The sequence below is a fragment of the Scyliorhinus torazame genome, chromosome 7 (genome assembly GCF_047496885.1).
Source record: "Scyliorhinus torazame isolate Kashiwa2021f chromosome 7, sScyTor2.1, whole genome shotgun sequence".
NCBI classification, from domain to species: Eukaryota; Metazoa; Chordata; class Chondrichthyes; order Carcharhiniformes; family Scyliorhinidae; genus Scyliorhinus; species Scyliorhinus torazame.
Window position 1 is genome coordinate 73,500,792 of NC_092713.1, and position 20,262 is coordinate 73,521,053.

The 20,262-nt window shown below is 44.2% G+C and overlaps 1 protein-coding gene across 3 annotated transcripts in view; it reads left to right on the forward strand.

Moving 5' to 3' along the window:
- Positions 1–414: 414 nt before the first annotated feature.
- faf1 (Fas (TNFRSF6) associated factor 1) overlaps positions 415–20,262 on the forward strand; it is a 612,606-nt gene continuing 592,758 nt past the window's right edge. For all 3 annotated transcript variants that reach the window (XM_072510911.1, XM_072510913.1, XM_072510912.1), the window contains exons 1-2: positions 415–708; positions 5,466–5,534. In XM_072510911.1, coding sequence (XP_072367012.1) covers positions 667–708; positions 5,466–5,534 — 111 coding nt within the window. In that variant the 5' untranslated portion in view covers positions 415–666. The remainder of the gene's footprint in view (positions 709–5,465; positions 5,535–20,262) is intronic.

Consider the following 20,262-nt stretch of genomic DNA (forward strand, 5'->3'; position numbering starts at 1 on the left):
AGGGGATTACTCTGTGTGGACAGGGATTGCAGTGTGCTGGGGAGGGGATTACTCTGTGTGGACAGGGATTGCAGTGTGCTGGACAGGGATTGCTGTGTGCTGGGGAGGGGATTACTCTGTGTGGACAGGGATTGCAGTGTGCTGGGGAGGGGATTACTCTGTGTGGACAGGGATTGCAGTGTGCTGGACAGGGGATTGCTGTGTGCTGGGGAGGGGATTACTCTGTGTGGACAGGGATTGCAGTGTGCTGGACAGCAGTTGCTCTGTGCTGGGGAGGTATTACTCTGTGCTGGCAACGTGCCCCGGCTCGGCCCAGGTTCCAGAACCAGTTGACAGCTGCATCACGTGGGGAGACGGCCGTAAACGCGACGTTTATTTCCCTTCACGACAGCGTGACAAGCAAATTTACGGAACGACCGTGCCGTAAAACGACGAGGAAAAGCTCATTCTTACTGGGGGTATTAGCGAATCGTTTGTTTCCTTTAACATATAGTAGAACCTAATTTTAATTTGTGCCGTTCTGGCCGGTAGCTGCAGACTGAAGGCAAAGCCGAGAAAGGCTGTTAAAGTGTGTGGGTTAGTTTTGAGAAGTGGCCAGGGGAAGGTTGGTGAGAGGCCAGCTCCCTCCCTCTCTCAGCAGCCCCGCACAGTTAAAGAAGCAGCAGAATGGCGGCCATGGATCGAGAGATGATTCTTGCCGACTTTCAGGTGCATTCGGTGTTTTCACAGATTTTTCTCACGTCTTGTTTAACGAACTGTGGCCGAAGGAGAAACTTTACTGCCTGTTTTGTGTGAAATGGCGGATGTGTTGGACCGGCAACCTGGTTGTCATGTAAATAATTGCCCACATGTTGCAGGTCTGAAATGTAGCTGACCTCATTCTTTGCCAAACATGCATCTTTAAACATGATATATATAACCGATTATACTTCCAATGGTGCGGGTTGGTGGGACATTCTCGTTTGTCGCAAGGAATGCAGCAGCCCAGGCATCACAAAATGCAAAGGCGACAGATGCCCCTCATGCAGTTCATCACTTGACGTGAATGTACCGAACTGGGTTTTGTTTTGTGTGGTTGGAGGTCCTGTTGTATTCTGTGAAAATTTTAAATAGGTGTAGACAAGTACAGGTCCAAGTACAGTTGATGTTTAACTCCATATAATTAACCAGTTTATGTAGATCTTCCATTGAAGTAGTTTGATCTTCAATCCATGTAATCTGTATTAAATGTCTTGGGCAATTGTCACATTTGATGTTTGAATTAATTTTTAGTGTTTTATGAGTTAAGTCAATTCTGATGGGGGAAATGTTTATAGCAAATATGGAATATTCAGTGTAAACTAAATGTTGAGTGTCACAAAATCATAAATCTATTTGGGTACAGGGCTTTGGGATTATCTGTCAAAATGCAGGTACCGCTACTTTAATGTTAAATATTTGACCAGCTGTTTGAATGACAAACTGGAACTGTAGAACAGCAACTGAATCAGTAGACTGCATCAAATGAAGTGTTGACTAATTTATAATATTTCTGGTCTTAATTTGCTAATTCCTGTTTTTAATCAGAGGATCAAAATTTGCAATACTGATAAGTTGATATTCGGGCAGAAACGTCTTAATGTTTTGAAGGGGAGGGAATATGAAATTTATGACCAGTTTCTTTCCATGGCTACAATTTATTTTTAGTAATTTATTATAGTGTTAAAGTGTACAGTACTAAAAGCTTTTTTGCCTATTGTGTCTGTGCTAGCTATTTGCTCATGATTGCTATGGGAAGGGCTGTTCCCAATATCTGATGGTACAAGGACTAGGGGGTCACAGATTTAAGGTTTGGGGCAAGAAATACCAGGAGGATGTGTGGAACAACTTCTTTTTAAGTGGTAATGATCTGGAACTTGATGTCTACAGAGATAATCCGGTGATTCTAAACATAAATAGGCACCCGAGGGAAATAATTTTGGCGGAGTTAGAGTGGGGAACAGAACCGACTGTTTTGCTTTACAGAGAGCCGATATGGATTCATTGAGCCGAATAGCTACCTCCAATATCAGTATGACTGATATTAATGATAATGATGGAGAAAAAGCAGGTGAGAATACAAATTGGGGCAAGATGTTCCCCCAGATGTTGAGAGGAAGAGGAAATGCTCCCCCTGGTGTTCATCTTTTAAAGCTTTGTTGACAGCCTGGATTCCATGCCAATTATCTTGCAGCTACATGGAATCAGAGCCGTTTTCTTCTTGAGGGCAGGTGTAAATTGTTCTGCTGAACCTTTAGTTTATTATTATGTAGCTTAGTATTACCCACTTCAAATATGGAGCTATGTCATGCTTTTGTGGGCCTAGTAAATAGGGTCCATGGTTTGATATGGATACGTTCATCAGTTATACCTAAAGCAGCCTAATCCGTGATCCTATGATGACTCGGTTGGTAAGTATAATGTTTGTGCTCACAGTCATGCAGACCAGGGAGGTCCTCGGTGTTCAGTCTTTGATCTGTGCTCCTAGGGGACAGGATCAGGATAGGAAAGGACAGATGTATGCAGATGACATCAGAGAAAGCAGCAACATTCTTGGGGGCAGTGACATCAGGATGGTAAGCTTCAGGGAAGTGGGCTAGGGAAAGGGAATCGTTTAAGAAGAAGAAGAAGGGCCAGGACAGTGATTGGAAGGAGGAACAAAGGTGAAAGCAGAGGGCCTGGGAAAAGGAATGCGTATCTTGCAGCATGCAATGGAGGCTTTTGGTCTGTCGTATCTATGCCAACTCTTTTTGAAATTTGCATCATCTTGTATTTGTATGGTGCCTTTAAGCAATAAAATGCCCCAAGGCACTTCAGAGACATTCTAAAACAAAATATGACTCTGAGCATCATAAGGAGATATTAGGGCAGATGTCCCAAAGCTTAGTTAAATAGGTAAATTTTAAAGAAGTTTTTTTTTCAAAAGGAGGAAAACAAAGTAGAGGTGCAGATGTTTAGGTAGCTCATTCCAGAGCTTAAGGCCCCGGCAGCTGAAGCACGGCCATCAGTATTTAATCCCATAACCCTGCATATTAGTCCTCTTCAGGTACATGTCCTTTTGAACCTCCTATGGAATCTGCTTCCACCATCCTCTCCAGTATTTTCAGATCTTCATAGCCCTCTGCATGGGATGAGAAAAATCATTTCTCTCTCTTTATTTTGCCAATTGTTGTAAATGTGTGACCTCTGGTTACTAACCCACTTGCCAGATGAAACAGTTTCTCCTGCTATCAAAATGCTTTCTAATGTTGAATACCTATGTTACGTCTCACATTAATAATCCCACCTTCTGCAAGCACTTGACCTAACTGGGGAGGCAGTTACATAGTGATATTGTCTACGGACGAGTAATTCAGGGACTCGGGTGAATGCTCTGGAGATCAATATTCAAATCCCACCATTGCAGATGCAGGAGTGATGTGTGGAAAGTACTCAGTGTAAGGACACTGGAAGAGTTTTGAATTACCTCAAATTTACTCAGAATATAAAGTGGGAGGTTGACCAGGAGTACATCGGAAGTCATGTTGAGGCAACTGAGGCTTGATGAGGATTTCGGCAGCAAATAAGTTGAAGCAGGGGAAGTTACGGAGGTGTGGAAACTTCTCTTGGGGCCAAATATGACATCCAACTTGTGAACCGTTTGGTTCAGCCTCAGTTGTTAGGGAGAAGGATGTAGACTTTTAAATAAAAAAAAAAGAAAGAAAGAAAAATCATTCATGGGTTGTGGGCATTGCTGGCTAGGCCAGCATTTATTGCCCATCCCTAGTTTCCCTTCAAAAGGTGGTGGTGAGTTGCCTTCTTGAACCGCTGCAGCCCTTCAGGTGTTAGAAAGGGAGTTCCAGGATGTTGCCTCAGCGACAGTGAAGGAGCGGCAATATATTTCCAAGTCAGGGTGGCGAGCGACTTGGAGGGGAACCATCCAGGTGGTGAGGTTCCCAGGTATCTGCTGCTCTTGTCCTATATGGTAGTGGTCGTGTGGAGCGAGACCCATGGCTTCAGTCTAATTGGAGAGCAACGTTCTGCTCACCCAATACTGGATTTCGAAATGGGTATTCTGCTAATTCATTGGCAGTAGAGAAGTGGTGGTGAGGTAAAGCTGGGTGTTGTCAGGGTACATGTGAAAGCTGACACTGTTTTTGAATGTCACTGAGGGGTAGCATGTAGATGAAAAGTGGGATGTGACAGGGTAGACTTTCTGTGGCACCAGAACAGTGCGGGAGTGAGAGGAGAGGCGTTGCAATTGGTACTCCATTCACGATTAGATAATTAAGAATATAACAAGACACCATCAATGCTTATTTCCTGATTAGTTATACAAAGATTGTATTGCAGAACATTATTATGCGTGGTGCCTTATTGCATAGTAGCATACAGATTGACTCCTCGGTTTAATTTTATCACCCTTGTGTTCCAGTTTAGGACTGTGATTTGGTGCTCCACAGCACCACCTTGCTGTCCTTAATAGGATCACCTATTGAAATCAATCCTTTATTATTTATTTTGCTAAGCATAGACTAAATATTGAGGAGTAGATTTTCAACTCACGGTTTGACCGCAAAACTGTATATTGGGCAGCCAATCTGCTGTACCCGTTTTGCACTTGGGCAGCAGGTTTAAGTTCTATTAGATGTGTGAATGTCTGATTATTTTCTCCAGTGTTGCTTATGCTGAGATGCATGATAAACCCTTTCAAGACAACCAGGAAGTTGTACCATGTAATGCAATTTGCTATCAGGACTACTGATTTACAGTAATGGAAAATGTTAATTTTAATTGCATGGTCATTCCAGGATCTTGCTGGTGGTGTGAGTCAGTGAAAATCATTTCCCAAAGCATTGTCTGTATATTTAAAATAGTGACCTTTCTTTTATAATAGTAGTTGAGCAACTCTGGCATTGCTTAAAATGAATTGGAGGGTGCTCTGTGTTTTATAACCGTAACTGGCATGTGCCTCTGTGATTAAATATTTATTCAATTTTTAACAAATTATGATCTTGTTTTTTTTTCTGCTGCTTTGGGGTTTGAATTACACAACTATGTTAATTTATTTTGTGACCGCTATAAATACATGGCTTTATTTTGCATATGAATTTAAGAGACCGATATAAAGCAAAATGACGTGCATGGTGCATTAGCTGCATCTGGTTAAATTATTTGGACAAGTTGCAGAATCTTAGATTTTATTCCCTTAAATTTGAATGGGTAATCAAATGCTATGTTCAACCCCACCCCACCCTAGTCCACACACGGCTACCTTTTCCAGCCCATGCTCTTTGATCTCCACCACCTTGTTTCAATTTTAAGTTCAAAAGATGCATCATGTTACAAGGTGTAGATTGGTAGATCAAGTTGTGCAATCCAAAGTTATATCATTTGTAAATATCTCTCCTATTTGCTAACGTTTACAAATGTTTTCCTTGTTAAACAATACTTTTTGTCTTTTCTAGGCATGCACAGGAATTGAAAATATTGATGAAGCTATTACATTGCTCGAACAGAATAATTGGGATTTAGTGGTAAGTACCTGATGCCAATTGTGAAACTAACAATTTTAAATCGTAGAATAATTTCAGGAAGTCTTTCAATAATTAGTGACATTCTTGAAAAATGTGAAATGCATAACAACTAATTTGCTGTACCATTCAATTCCTGAAGAAAAAATTCTGAATTATAGTAAGATTGGATTGTTGCTGAAGTGTGACATGCAGGGGTTTCTGGTGGCACAACATAAATCACTTTTGATTCATCTGCATCCATCCCATTTCTCATCCACATGATGGCCCTCGGTTGCATCATCTGTAAACGCAACTTCCAACCGCACAAGTACAATGCTTCACACGATGCCTCAACATCCCCACTATCTATGATTTGTTATGCTGCTCATCCAACATCCAGTATTGGATGTATAGAGATTTGCTCCACTGAATTATTGGGAAGATTGAGGGTGGCGCAGTGGTTAGCACTAATGCTTACTGCACCGAGGACCCGGGTTCGATCCTAGCCCCAGGTCACTGTCTGTGGAGATTGCACATTCTGCCCGTTTCTGTATGGGTTTCACCCCCACAACCCAAATATGTGCAGGTTAGATGGATTGGCCACGCTAAATTGCCCCTTAATTGGAAAAAATAATTGGATACTCTAAATTTATTTTAAAAAAATTATTAGGAAGATCAAAGCTATGCCTTCTGTCAATGCCGCAAACGTCATTACCTAGCCACCGATTCTATCCATCTACCTGACTACTGTCTGAAACTGAAACAGGCTGTTTGCAATGGGCGGCACTGTAGCACAGTGGTTATCACTGCTGCTTCACAGCACAAGGTCCGAGGTTCGATTCCCGGCTTGGGTCACTGTCTGTGTGGAGTCTGCACGTTCTCCCTGTATCTGCGTGAGTTTCCTCCGGGTGCTCTGGTTTCCTCCCACAACTCCTGAAAAACTGCTGTTAGGTAATTTGGACATTCTGAATTCTCCCTCCGTGTACCCGAACAGGTGCCGGAATGTGGCGACCAGGGGCTTTTCACAATAACTTCATTGCAGTGTTAATAATATCACCTGTGTCTACCCCTGCCTCAGCCCATGTGATAAAAATCTCAACCAGGCCCTTGTTACCTCCTTGTTGACTCTTTGTGCTCTCCTGGGTGACCTTCCACCCTTCATGAAGTTGAGCTCATGCAAAGTTCTGTTACCTGTGTCCAAGGATGAGATTTTCTACTGTTTGGTGGAATTTTGACTGACTGAGTTCTGCCGTTTTAAGTTTGTTTTCCAACCTCTGCCTCCTCTGGGCCGCTACCACCTCCAACATAGCCAAAGCTGGGAGAAGAGAGTTTCAGCCTGGAAAATCTCTGCCGATAACGAGGCTGGGAGAGGATCTGGAGGGGCCGCCATTTCCTTACCTGTTTTTGACTTTGCTGGTGTCTGGTGTGATGTTAATTTGCGAGAGATTTTATTTTTATCAAAATAGTTTACTAAACACTTCCATAGTCCTTTCCTTTGCTTTGCATGTGCCTAATGTGGCAATGTCATGTTCTGTTTTTTGTATGGACTTCATCCTGTATGACATGCAGTAACTGCATTGAATGCTGTAATGCTGAGGCCACTTCGGTTTCATAGTTTCATAGAATTTACACTGCAGAAGGAGGCCATTCGGCCCATCGAGTCTGCACCGGCCCTTGGAAAGAGCACCCCACTTAAGCCCACACTTCCAACCTATCCCCATAACCCAGTAACCCCACCTAACCTTTTTTTTTTTGACACTTGAGGGTAATTTAGCATAGCCAATCCACCTGACCTGCACATCTTTGGATTGTGGGAGGACACCGGAGCACCCGGAGGAACCTCACACAGACATGAGAATGTGCAGATTCCACACAGACAGTGACCCAAGCCTGGAATCTAACCTGGGACCCTGGAGCTATGAAGCAACTGTGCTAACCACTGTGCTGCCGTGGTTATTTGGTACAAATGTATTGGGCCAGTCTTGACAAAAGATAAAGGGAAAACTAATATATCTGCCCACTTGAAGTCTAATAATTCTACCTATCTGAAGTCGCCTAGAATCCTTTGCATTTCACTACAGGTTATAAATTCTATAATTGCATATTTCCTTGTTGCACAAACATTTTTGGCTTGGTTCTAAGTTCTGGAATTTCCTTCCGTTGCTCCTTTCAAGATGCACCTTAAAATCGACATCTTTGTCTAAGCTTTTCACACTTTTCCTAATGTGGCTCAGTTTCACATTTTTGTATGGTTACACTCCTGTGAAGTGCCTTGGGGTTCTTTACCATGTTAAAGGTATAGTGTAAGTGCAGATTGTTGCTGATGGTGTAGTGGTAGATTTGGTTAGTATTTTTCTGATGATCTACCATATTACTGCTGGTACAGGTATTCTTATGTTTTGGTGTTTACAAGTCGGGTGGAAATGGTTGTTCCTATATTCTCATTTAATCCATCTTAATTTCCATTGACAAGTGGTGCCTCACAGCCAAGTCTGATCCTACCCTTCCACACGCTTGCGTGCTCTCTTTTTCTCCTCCATAGCCCAGTGGCATTGAGAACAATTGTAAAGCCTCTCGCATAATCCCACCTAAACTTGTCCAATTCAACACATGCCTGAACCCACCTTGTTGAGGTTGACATTACATAACTCTGGCAGAATGTTTTTGAATAAGAAATTTTGCATTTTAGTACTCTTTTTCAAAATTGACTAAAGAAACTGAAACCTAGATCCAGTATCCAACACCTCTCGCACAGCGATATGACCAGGCTTTCCTTGGAACAGAACTTATTTTGCCTATCCTTGACTACATTATTCATTGTGCATATTATGTTCATGACATGCTTGTAATCTATCTGGGACTGCTAATATCTTTGTGTCATGGAATTATATGTTTGAAACATGGGCTGTGTATCTAAGATCATTTCATTTTGAGTCCAGTGGCTGAAAGTGAGGAAATAAATTAATGGGTAACGCAAAAACGAATTTGAAAGCCTTTTACCTACATTAAAATTGTCGAAAGGTGGGGCTGGGGTGGGGCTGATCGGAGACCAAAAAAAGATACCTTTGTGGAAGCAGAGGACATGGCTGAGGTACTAAATAAGTACTTGACATCTGTCTTCATTAGAGAAGAGGGTGCTGTCAGTGTAGCAGCAGCAGCAGCAGTGATATTAGGATAAAAACAGATTAAACAAATGTAACAGATTAAACAAAAGTACTGCCTGCCATTAAAATAGAAAAATAATCTGGCTTGGGTGGAATGCATCCTTAGCAATTGAGGGAGGTAAGGGTGGAAATTCCAGAAGTGTTAAGCGCAGTCTTCCTTGGAGAATGGGGTGGTGCCAGACAAGAGTATTGGAAATGCTATATCTCTATAATAAAAGGGGAGAGTGATAAATTTACCGATTTATAGGTCAGTCTTTTAAAATTTTCTATTCATCATGCAATGTGGGCACCACTGGTTAGGTCAGCATTTATTGCCCATCCCTAGTTGCCCGTCAGAAGGTGGTGGTGAGTTGCCGCCTTGAACCTCTGCAGTCTGAGGTATAGGTATACCCGCAGTGCTGTTAGGGAGGGAGTTCCAGGATTTTGACCCAGCGACAGTGAAGGAACGGCGATATATTTCCAAGTCAGGGTGGTGAGTGACTTGGAAGGGAACCTCCACATGGTGGAGTTCCCAGGTATCTGTTACTCTTGTCATCCTAGATGATAGTGGTTGTGGGTTTGGAAGGTGCTGCCTAAGGAACTTTGGCGTGTTCCTGCATCTGGTAGATGGTTCACATGGCTGCCACTGTTCGGTGGTGAAAGGATTGAATGTTTGTGGAAGGGGTAGCAATCAAGTGGGATGCTTTGAGCTTCTTGAGTGTTGTTGGAGTTGCAGGCCTCGCAAGTGGAGAGTATTCCATTACTCTCCAGACTAGTGCCTTGTAGATGGCAGACAGGCTTTGGGGGGTCAGGAGATGAGTTGCTCGCTGTAGGATTCCTAGCCTTTGACCTGCTCTGGTAGCCACGGTATTAATATGGCTAGTCCAGTTCAGTTGCTGATCAATGGTAATCCCCCAGGATGTTGATTGTAATGCCATTTAATGTCAACTGGTAATGGTTAGACATACTCTTGTCGGAGACGGTCATTGCCTGGCACTGTGTGACATAAATGTAACTTGCCACTTGTCAGCCCAAGCCTGGATATTGTCCAGATCTTGCTGCATTTGGACATGGACTGTTTCATTGTCTGAGGAGTTGTGAATGGTGTGGAACATTGTGTAGTCATCTGCAAACATCCTCGATTCTGACCTTCTAATGGCAGGGGAGCCATTAGTAAATCAGCTGAAAATGGTTGGGCCTCGGACACTACCCTGAAGAACTCCTGCAGTGATATCCTGGAGCTGAGATGATTGACCTCCAACCACTACAACTATCTTCTTTTGTGCCAGATATGACTCCAATCAGCAGAGAGTTTCCCCCCCCAGGTTCCCATTGACTTCAATTTTGCAAGGGCTCCTTGAAGCCATACTTGGTCAAATGCTGCCTTGATGTCAGGGGCAGTCGCTCTCACCTCCCCTCTGGCATTCAGCTCTTTTATCCATGTTTGAACCAAGCTGTAAAGAGGTCAGGAGCTGAGTAATTGTGGTGGAACCCAAATTGAGCATCCGTGAGCAGGTTATTACTGAGTAAGTGCAGCTTGATAGCATTGCCGATGACTCCTTCCATCACTTTGCTGATGATGGAGAATAGACCGATAGGGCGGTAATTGACTGGATTGATTTTGTCCTTTTTCTTGTGTACAGAACATACCTGGGAAAATTTCCACATTGGCAGGTAGATGCCAGTGTTGTAGTTATATTGGAACAGCTTGGCAAGGGTGTGGCAAGTTCTGGAGCAGACGCCTTTAGTACTATTGGCAGAATATTGTCAGGGCCCATAACCATTGCAGTGTACAGTGCCTTCAGCTGTTTCTTGATATTACATGGAGTGAATTGTATTGAGCACTGGCATCTGTGATGCTGGGGACTTCCGGATCATCAACTCAGCACTTCTGGTTGAAGATTGTTGCGTATTTCAGCCTTGCCTTTTGCACACGTGCTGGGCTCCTCCATCATTTGAGGATGAGGATATTTGTGAAGTCTCCTCTTCAAGTGAGTTGTTTAATGATCCACCACCATTCACGGTTGGATGTGGCAGGACTGCGTAGCTTAGATCTGATGTGTTCATTGTGGAATCGCTTAGCTCTGTCTTGTACTCTCAGCTTATGCTGTTTGGCGCACAAGTAGTCCCGTGTTGTATCTTCACCAGGTAGACACCTTATTTTTCCGCATGCCTGGTGTTGCTCCTGACATGCTCTCCAGCACTCTTCATTGAACCAAGGTTGATCCCCTAGCTTGGTGGTAATAGTAGAGTGGGGGATGTGCCGGGCCAGGAGGTTGCAGATTATGGTCGAGTACAATTCAGTTGCTGCTGATGGCCCACTGCGCCAGTTGTTAAATCTGTTTGAAATCTATCCCATTTAGCACGGTGGTAGTGCCACGCAGCAAGATGGAGGGTATCTTAAATCTGAAGATGGGATTTTGTCTCCACATGGGCTATGCGGTAGTCACTTCTACTGATACTGTCATGGACAGATGCATCTGCAACAGGCAGGTTGGTGAGGATGAGGTCAAGTATGTTTTTCCCTCTTGTTGGTTCCCTCACCACGTGCTACAGCCCCAGTCTAGCAGCTATATCTTTTAGGACCCAGCCTAGCAGCTATATCATTTAGGACCCAGCCAGCCCGGTCTGTGGTGGTACTACCGAGCCACTCTTGGTGATCGACGTTGCAGTCCCCCACCCAGAGTAAAATGTGCACCCTTCCCATCCTCGGTGCTTATTCTAGTGATATTCAACATGGAGGAGTACTCATTCAGCAGCTGATGGTGGATGTACGTAATCAGCAGGAGGTTTCCTTGCCCATGTTTAACCTGAAGCCATGAGACTTTGGGAGCCCACAGATGTTAGTAAGAAGGACTTTGCAGGGCAGATGGGGCTGGGTTTGCCGTTGTTGTTTCTGGAGCCTGGGTCGATGTCTGGTGGTCTGTCCGGGTTCATTCAATTTTTTTGCATTTTTGTGGCGGCTGAATACAACTGAGTGGCTTGCTAGACAATTTCAGAGGACATTTAAGAGTCAATCACATTGCTGTGGGTCTGGAGTATAGGCCAGATCAGGTAAGGATGGCAGCTTAATGAACCGGATGGATTTTTAATGACAGTCGACAATGTTTCATGGTCATCATTAGACTTTTAATTACAGATATTTTATTTGAGTTTAAATTCCACCACCTGCCATGGTGGGATTTGCACCTGGGTCCCCAGATCATTACCCTGGGTCTCTGGATTATTAGACCAGCAATAATACCACCACACCACTGTCTAATCTTGGTAGGAGGACACTTTCTACAGGCAACAATTCATGACCAAATTAACTGTTGCTTGGACAGTTAGGGATTTATGGAAAGGCAGGTAATTGACTAATTTAGAGTTTTTTAAATGAAGTAATGGAAAGGGTTTGTGAGCATATTTCTGAAGAAGTTTGACAAAATGCTACGCTGTAAACTTGTAAGCAAAATTAAAGCTTGTGGATTAAGGAACAGGTGACATTGATACAAAATTGGATTAAGGTCAGAACGTAGAGCGTATTGGTGAGCAATTGATTTTGGACTGGAACAAATTATATATTGCTGTTCCCTCAGGGTCGAAATTGCAGCTTTGTTGATTTATATTAGTGACCTGGGAATATAAAGCATAATTTGAAAGTTTGCAGTTGACAAGAAACTTGGAAATATAGTAAACAGTCTTGAGGGCATAATCTGGTGAAATAGGTGAGCGCAATGCAGATGAAATTCAACACATTTTAATAAGAATAGAATTTAAATGTGGGGTCCAGGAATAAAGAGCCTGGGGTGTTTGTACACACATCTTCAAAGGTGGTGTGACAAGTTAGGGAAGATTGTTTTTTTTTTCAAAAGGCATTCAAAATTCTGACTTCATCATTAATAGAGGTGTAGAGTATAAAAACAGCAAAATATGTTAAAACTTTGCAAAAGATTGGTTAGGTCTCATTTGGGTATTGTATTTTAAAAAGGAGTTTTTATTCCTTCATGGGTTCATGAGTGTTGTGGGCAAGGTCAACATTTTTTACCCTTTTGTAATTGTCCTTGGTGGTGGTGGTGAGCTGCCTTGAACTGCTGTAGTTCATGTGCTTTCAGTACACCCACAGTAATGTTAAGAAGAGAGTTTCAGATTTTTGAATTTTGAACCCAACGACAGTATAGGAAAGATAATGTAGGTACAAGTCTGGATGATGTATGGCATGGAGGGGAATGGTAGTGTTCCCATGTTTCTTCTGTCCTTGCCATTCCAGATTGAGGGTAGGCTAACCTTTCTGCTGGAAGGTTACATTTAAATGGAAAAATTGTATGCAGGTTCCGGACAGAGAGAATCAAGAAATTAACAATTAAATAGAAATAAATTTTGGTACAAATAAGCAGCACTGTTATTATAATTATGCCATGATAATGATGCATTGCATGCAATAACAAAACCGAAAGTTATCTTTCTTTCACATTCTGTTGGCTGAATGTGAACAATGCTTTTAGTCACCCCTCTTTACAATGTTATCTGGTCCAGTGTAATTTCTTTCTCTCTCTACTGATCCTGCTGAGTACTTCGAGCCGAACATTTTCTGTTTTCATTTCAGATTTTCAGTGTTTTGTTTTTTGTCTTGCCAATGCTGTTTTAATGTGATTTACAATATGGTGTTGAAAGGAAACCAATAAAGGAAAATAAGTAAAGAAAATGGGGAGAAGCCAAAAGGCATTTCAGAGACAGTCATCACATCTTGTGGGTCACCAGTGATCTGTATTCTCTCTCTACCTCTCATTCCTAGAGCAGGGATTTAATAACCATACACCACATTTTAAAGGAGGTGCTACTATGTGCATCTGTCATCTGTTCCATGGTAAACTCATTTGAGTACGTCCAAGCTATCCGTGATTATTCCACACCGGTTAACTTTTAATACTTTCAAAACCCTAACATGAAATTACATACTCTTCACTTCCTATTACATTCATCATACTTCTAAAAATCTATACCTCAGCTGCACCTCTGGCAGGAACTGAACATGCTTTTCCAACTCATGGATATCGATGCATAATTTGCTTTCACCCTCCAGAAACTGAGGTTGACTTGTAAGCCAAACAGCGAAGTGAACCGTTGGTTGTCATTTGCCATGTGGGGTTTTCTCTGTGTGGGTGTATCCTAGGCTATCCCCTGCTTGATCGTTTGTGTCCAATTATGAGTTGCTGATCAGTAAAATATCCATTTGCTGTAGAGTGGAAAATTGAGGCTAACTATTCAGCATGTGGGGGAGTCTAGTTATACTTTGAGTGTATGCAAAAATATCATTTTTGGGGCTGAAAAAATGTGCACCCTTGTTTTAAAAATACTTAAGGTCTCTGTTGCTTAACACCTGGAGAGTGGACCCTTGTGCTCCCCAGAACCAAAATCTATAAAAAATCGTGGGTCAGGTGAACTCCATGAAATACTTTGGAGTTTTCTTATACACTGCAATCTATCGTATTTTTGCATAAACAACTAATCGGCGAGTTGCCCATAATTGGACTCAAAAATTAAACAGAAGTTGCTTGCTGAGATCTTCAGTTATGCATATCTTGGAGCTCACTGCTCATTGGTCTTCAAAACTATTCTCTGATTATTTGACAATTGCCATAAATCTGAGTCCTCTGGTTATTGACGCTTCTCTCACCAGAAACAATTTATCCTTTGAGTGCCTTTCTTAAATCTACCCGTAACTTTTTCTGCTCGAAGGAGACCAACTTCACATCTCCTCCCCAGATTTCAGGGAGTCAATTAACCCTGTATTTTCTTTTCCTAAACTCTGAAATAATTTGAAGTGCTAACCTTCCTGGTGATGGTGGTTATATTTTATTCGGTATAAGTAAGACCAGTCAGACTGTATCTCAGGAAATTTTAAATGCTCAGCTACTGCTGCAAGGACCTCCTTCTTTTCGTGTGCTGTCAGGTAATGCTAACTGCAATGTTTTTGCCAAATTTAAAAGTCTTTCTTTAGTCTCTGTTCGTAAGGTACTGCGTGTGACCTTCTCCATCCCCCCAAACTTCCGTGGGTCAGGTGAACTCTATGATATACTTTGGAGTTTTCTATACCCTGGCCCAACTATTTGGAGGCTCGTGGGATGAAAGTCTATCTTTCGTGATTGGGTTGGCTTAGTGAACTTAAAGACAGTGAGGGGTGAACATATTTGTGTTTGTTTTTCAGATGTGGTATTCCAGTTTAAGTAGGGCGTGTGTTGGGGACAATGTCTTTGATACTACTGCTCAGACATTAGCAGTAGTATCAAAGCATTATCTGTTTTAAAAAAAGAACATATTTTATTAAGGCATGTATAATTTTAACAATTTTCAAGAGGAAAAAACAACAGACAAATAACAACCAACCAACAACCAAACCCAGCCAACGTGGCTTACATACGGCTGCCACCTCCGGGCGAACCCGAGCATCGATCCTCTCGGGGAGAACTTGATCATTTCAAGCCTGAGAAACCCGGCCATGTCACTGACTCATACCCCTGATTTTGGGTGTTCCGAGTCCCTCCACGCCAATAAGATCCGTCTCTGGGCAACCAGGGAGGCAAAGGCCAAAACATCAGCCTCTCTCGCCCCCTGGACTCCCGGGTCTTCCGCCACACAAAAGAACGCCACCTCTGGTGCCTTCAATACTGTTGACATGACATTGGCAAATCCCTGCCAAAACCCCCTAAGCTTCGGACATACCCAAAACATGTGGACATGATTTGCGGGCCCCCCCACACACTGCCCACACCTGTCCTCCACCATTTCAAAGAATCTGCTCATATGCGCCCTGTGGACCACCTTGAATTGTATCCAGCTAAGCCTGGCACACAACGAGGACGCTGTCATGTGAGAGTCCCTTTAAGAAAAGTGTGTTTTATCTAATGGCTGCAGTGATGTCCTTGTGTGGGTGGAGCTGGGCTCTGCTCTGCTTTTTACTTTCGTTTTGAGCTAGAAGCTGCTTTTTGGCTCTGTTTAGTTTCGCTTTCAGTTGGAGAGCTGCAGTCAAACCAAGCAGATATGTATTGATCTCTCTCTCTACAAGCTAAAGAATGTCTTCAGCTCACTTGATGATTTCAAAATAATACCTGTTTCTGTAGAGAATTTAAACCTGCTGTCTTTGTTAAAAGGGTTTAACTTGTGGATGTTGCTAGGAAAGGTATTAAGGGTTATCCACAGAGTATTGTATCTGTGGGGTTACGTGTGTTTGTAGGTGATAAGATGTTTACTGTGTGTTTATAAAATGTTAACTGGGTTCATAGAAAAACTTTGTTTTAAAAATACTTAAGGTCTCTGTTGCTTAACATCTGGAGATTGGACCCTTGTGTTCCCCAGAACCAAAATCTATTAAAAATCGTGGGTCAGGTGAACTCCATGAAATACTTTGGAGTTTTCTAAACCCTGGCCCATAACAATGTGTTGACTCTACTCAGGGCATCCTCCCGCAATCCCGCCTCGAACTCCTTACCCAATTTTTCCTCCTATTTTCACTTTCCCTCCCCTATCGGGGCATCCTCCCATTCCTCGAGTTCTTTATAAATTTACAAGACCTTCCCTTCCCCCACTCACATTTTCAACACTACCTTGTCCTGTATCCCCTGGGGCAGCAGGTGCAGAAAGGTCGAGACCTGCCTCCGCGCAAAGTCCCTCACCTGCAGATAGCGGAACCCATCCCCCCCGGGCAGCTCAAACTCCTCCGCCAAGCACGGAAAGCCACCCCCCCCCCCCCCAAACCTGTGCTCCTACATAAGGCTGTCGTCTCCAGCTCCCACACTGACCCCTCCCCCACTACCCACTTCCTGACCATTGCTGTGTTTGCCGCCCAGTAGTAGTTGCTGAAATTCGGTAAGGCTCTGCCTGCGACCCAGCTCTAGCAGCGCCTTCTTTACCCGAGGGGTCTTGCCCGCCCATACCGCCAAACTCCTTACCCAATCTCCGCATTCACCCTCTTAAAGAAAGCCTTGGGGATAAAAATAGGCAGGCACTGAAACATGAACAAAACCCTTGGGAGAACAGTCATCTTTACCATCTGCCCCTCCCCGCCAGTGACAACAGGAATATAACCCACCTTTTGAAGTCCCCCTTCATCTGCTCCACTAACCGAGCCAAATTCAGCTTGTGTAGCAGCTCCCTCCCACCACCTTGAATGGCATCCCCCTCAATCTCCTCTCTTGTCCCTTTGCCTGAATCGAAAAGACTTCGATTTGTACCCCAAAACCAGCCGAATTCCCCATGGATCCCCACAATCTCTCCAATGCTCCACCAGTGGGTCAGAAATATACAAAAGTAGGTCGTCCACATATCGCGAGACCCTGTGCTTCGAATGTTCGCCGCTAAATGCCTCCCCTTCACAAACCCCGTCTGGTCCTCCCCATCACCCCTGGCACACGGTCCTCTAATCTCGAGGCCAAGTTCTTGGCTAGTAGCTTGGCATCTACATTCAGAAGGCAGATTGGCCTGTGCGACCCACATTGTTCCTGGTCCTCATCCCGCTTCAAGATGAGAGAAATCGAGTCCTGTGACATCGTGGGAGGGAGCACCCCTCGCTCCCTAGCCTCGCTAACGCCCTTACCAGCAGGGGCCCCAACACTCCTGAAAACCTTTTATAAAATTCCACTTGGTACCCATCCGGCCCCGGGGCCTTGCCTGACTGCATCGCCTCCAACTCCTCCACCACTTCAAACAGTCCAATTATGGCCCCGAGGCCCTCCACCAGCTCTTCTTCCACGCTCGGAAACTCCAATCCCTCCAAAAACTGCCTCTTCCCTTCCACCCTGGCTGGGGGTTCTGACTCAGATAGCCTGCTCTAAAAAATCCCTGAACACCCTGTTCACCCCCACCGGGTCCAAGATTATATTCCCCGCTCAGTTCCTTCACTTTCCCAATCTCCCTCACCACCTCCCGTTTCCTCAGCTGGTGTGCTAGCATCCTGCTAGCCTTCTCCCCATATTCATACACCGCCCCTCTCACCTTTTTCAACTGCCCCACTGCCTTCCCTGAAGATAGCAACCCAAACTCCATCTACAGCCTCTGCCGCTCCTTCAACAACTCCTTCTCCGGGGCCTCGGAGTAGCTCCTGTCTACCTGGAGAATCTCCCTCACTAAACTATCCATCTCCACCCGCTCCGCTTTCTCCCTGTGTTCCCATATCGAGACCCCAAATTCAGTGCAAAAGTGGTTCATATAAACCAGAAGAAAACCAAAATACAAAATAGGAACATCCCCTCCAGAGTTCAGTGTCCTCCTTCTTCTGCCAGTCCATTGTCTCTAACAAATTCCATCAGCTCCTCTGGTGACCCAAAATAGAGTTCCCGGCCTTCATATGTTACCCACAAACGCGCTGGATATAGCATGCTGAACTTCACCCCCTTCTTGAACCTCACCCTCCTTTTGGCCAGCTCTGCACCCAGGTCCTGATACATGCGCAGTTCGCTGCCTTCCCAAGTACAACACATCGTCTGCCTGGCCCACCTCAAAATCTGATCCTTATCCAGGAACCGGTGCAGTCGCACCACCATTGCCCTTGGCAGCTCGTTCCCTTGTGACTTCCTCGTAAGCTGTGCTCCCGGTCCACCTCCAAGGGCCGAGCAAATGCTCCTTCACCTAGCAGCTTCTCAAACATCTGTGATACATGTGCACCGGCGTCCGCTCCCTCAATGCCCTCTGGCAGGCCCACGATCCTCAGGTTCTGCCTGCGCGATCTATTCTCTAGGTCCTCCACCTTGTCCTGCAGCCTCCTCTGTTGATCTCTCATCAGCCCCATCTCCGCAGCCATCGAGACAAGCTGCTCCTTGTGCTCTCCCATCGCCTCCTTCACCTTCTGGATCGCCTGGTCCTGGGGCTCTAACCTCATCTCCATGCGGTCGATCCCCGCCTTTATTGGATCCACCACCCTGGCCAGGTCCTCCCAAGTTCTTCCTCTGTTGGGCAAACTTCTTGTGGAGGAAGCTCACTAACTGATCCGTCAACCACTGGGCCGGCAAGCTCGGATCCTGACCCTCTGCCATCTTCCCCTGTGTCGCAGGCTTCACACCAGCTTTCAGCAATCGTTAAGATGTTTACTGTGGGTTTATAAAGTGTTAACTGGTTTCATAAATAAACATTGTTTTAATTAAAAGTACTTTAACGCTCTGTTGCACTACACCAGTAAGGTAGGCCCGTGTGCTCCCCATAACTACAATCTATAAAAGTTGTGGGTCAGGTGAACGCCATGATACACTTTGGGGTTCTCTAAACCCTGGCCTATAACAGGAGTGTAATGAAATACTCTCCACTTGCCTGGATGAGTGCAGCTCCAAAAACACTCGACACCATCCAGGAAAAAGCAGCCCACTTGATTGCTCCCCCTTCCTCAAACCTTCAAACCCTCCACCACTGATGAACAGTGGCAGCCATGTGTACCATCTACAAGATGCACTTGTGTGACACAAATGTAACTTGCCACACGTCAGCCCAAGCCTGCAGTAACTCAACACGGTTCCTTGGACAGCACCTTCCAAACCCACAACCACGACCATCTAGAAGAACAAGAGCAGCAGATACCTGGGAACCCAACCACCTGGAGGTTCCCCTCCGAGTCACTCACCACCTTGACTTCAGGTCTATCACTGTCGCTGGGGCAACATCCTGGAACTCTCTAACAGCACAGTGTTTGTACCTACACCTCTAGTACTGCAGCGGTTCAAGAAGTCAACTCCCCACCACTTGAAGGCCAAGCAGGGATGGGCAATGAATGCTGGCTTAACCAGCGACACCCACATTCCATAAATGAATTAAAAAAAATAAGTAATTGCAATACACAAATCCCCTACCAATCTCAGTGCATGGGGAATTCCTTATTGTACTTCTTTACATAGAGAAGCCTACAGAAGACTGATTTAACTCAATCACTTGATTGCCTAGCCGTCATCTGAACAGACCAATTACAAATCTGCCATTGAACCATCTGCAACTGTCCAAGCTAGGTCAAACTTCCAAACAATTGGCTTCTCACTTTGGTACAGGGAGTCAGTATTCCCATACCAAGAAGTGAAAACATGAGAAACTAACCCAGGTAATACTCAAGGATTCAAGGTAATATTGTTTTCTCTATCCTTTTGGAAACTGTTTATATCCCTGCCCCCATATAGCAAGTCATTTGTTCTTGGCTCTGCTGAGGTTTGACCCCTTTCCACCATTTAGATTGATTAAACATTTGGTTAATGAAGGCTCAAAGCACAATTTTCCATCTTGTCACCTGTCAACCATCCATACTAGGCATAATCACAACACCTGAAATCAGGAAAAGTGTAATAACATTCAAAATAAATGCACAGCCAGCATTGGTGTCTAATTTAGTGTTCATTAATTTGCAAGAAAGCTTCCCCAGGATTCTTGTTCCACTTCCCTGATACCATTATAACTGTGGCTATAGGAATTTATGATCTGAAAAGTTGACAGTGCGTACACACTTGTGGAAGCTAATGGGTATATAACCATCCTGGTGAGTGAGGGCACACAGTGTATGCCAATGTAGACCTGAAAGTCCCAGGTTCAAATGCTGGACTGCCTGCACCATGACACCAGGCCTCAGTAAGGATCAACGCCTTCAGTGAGGGAATGAGAAA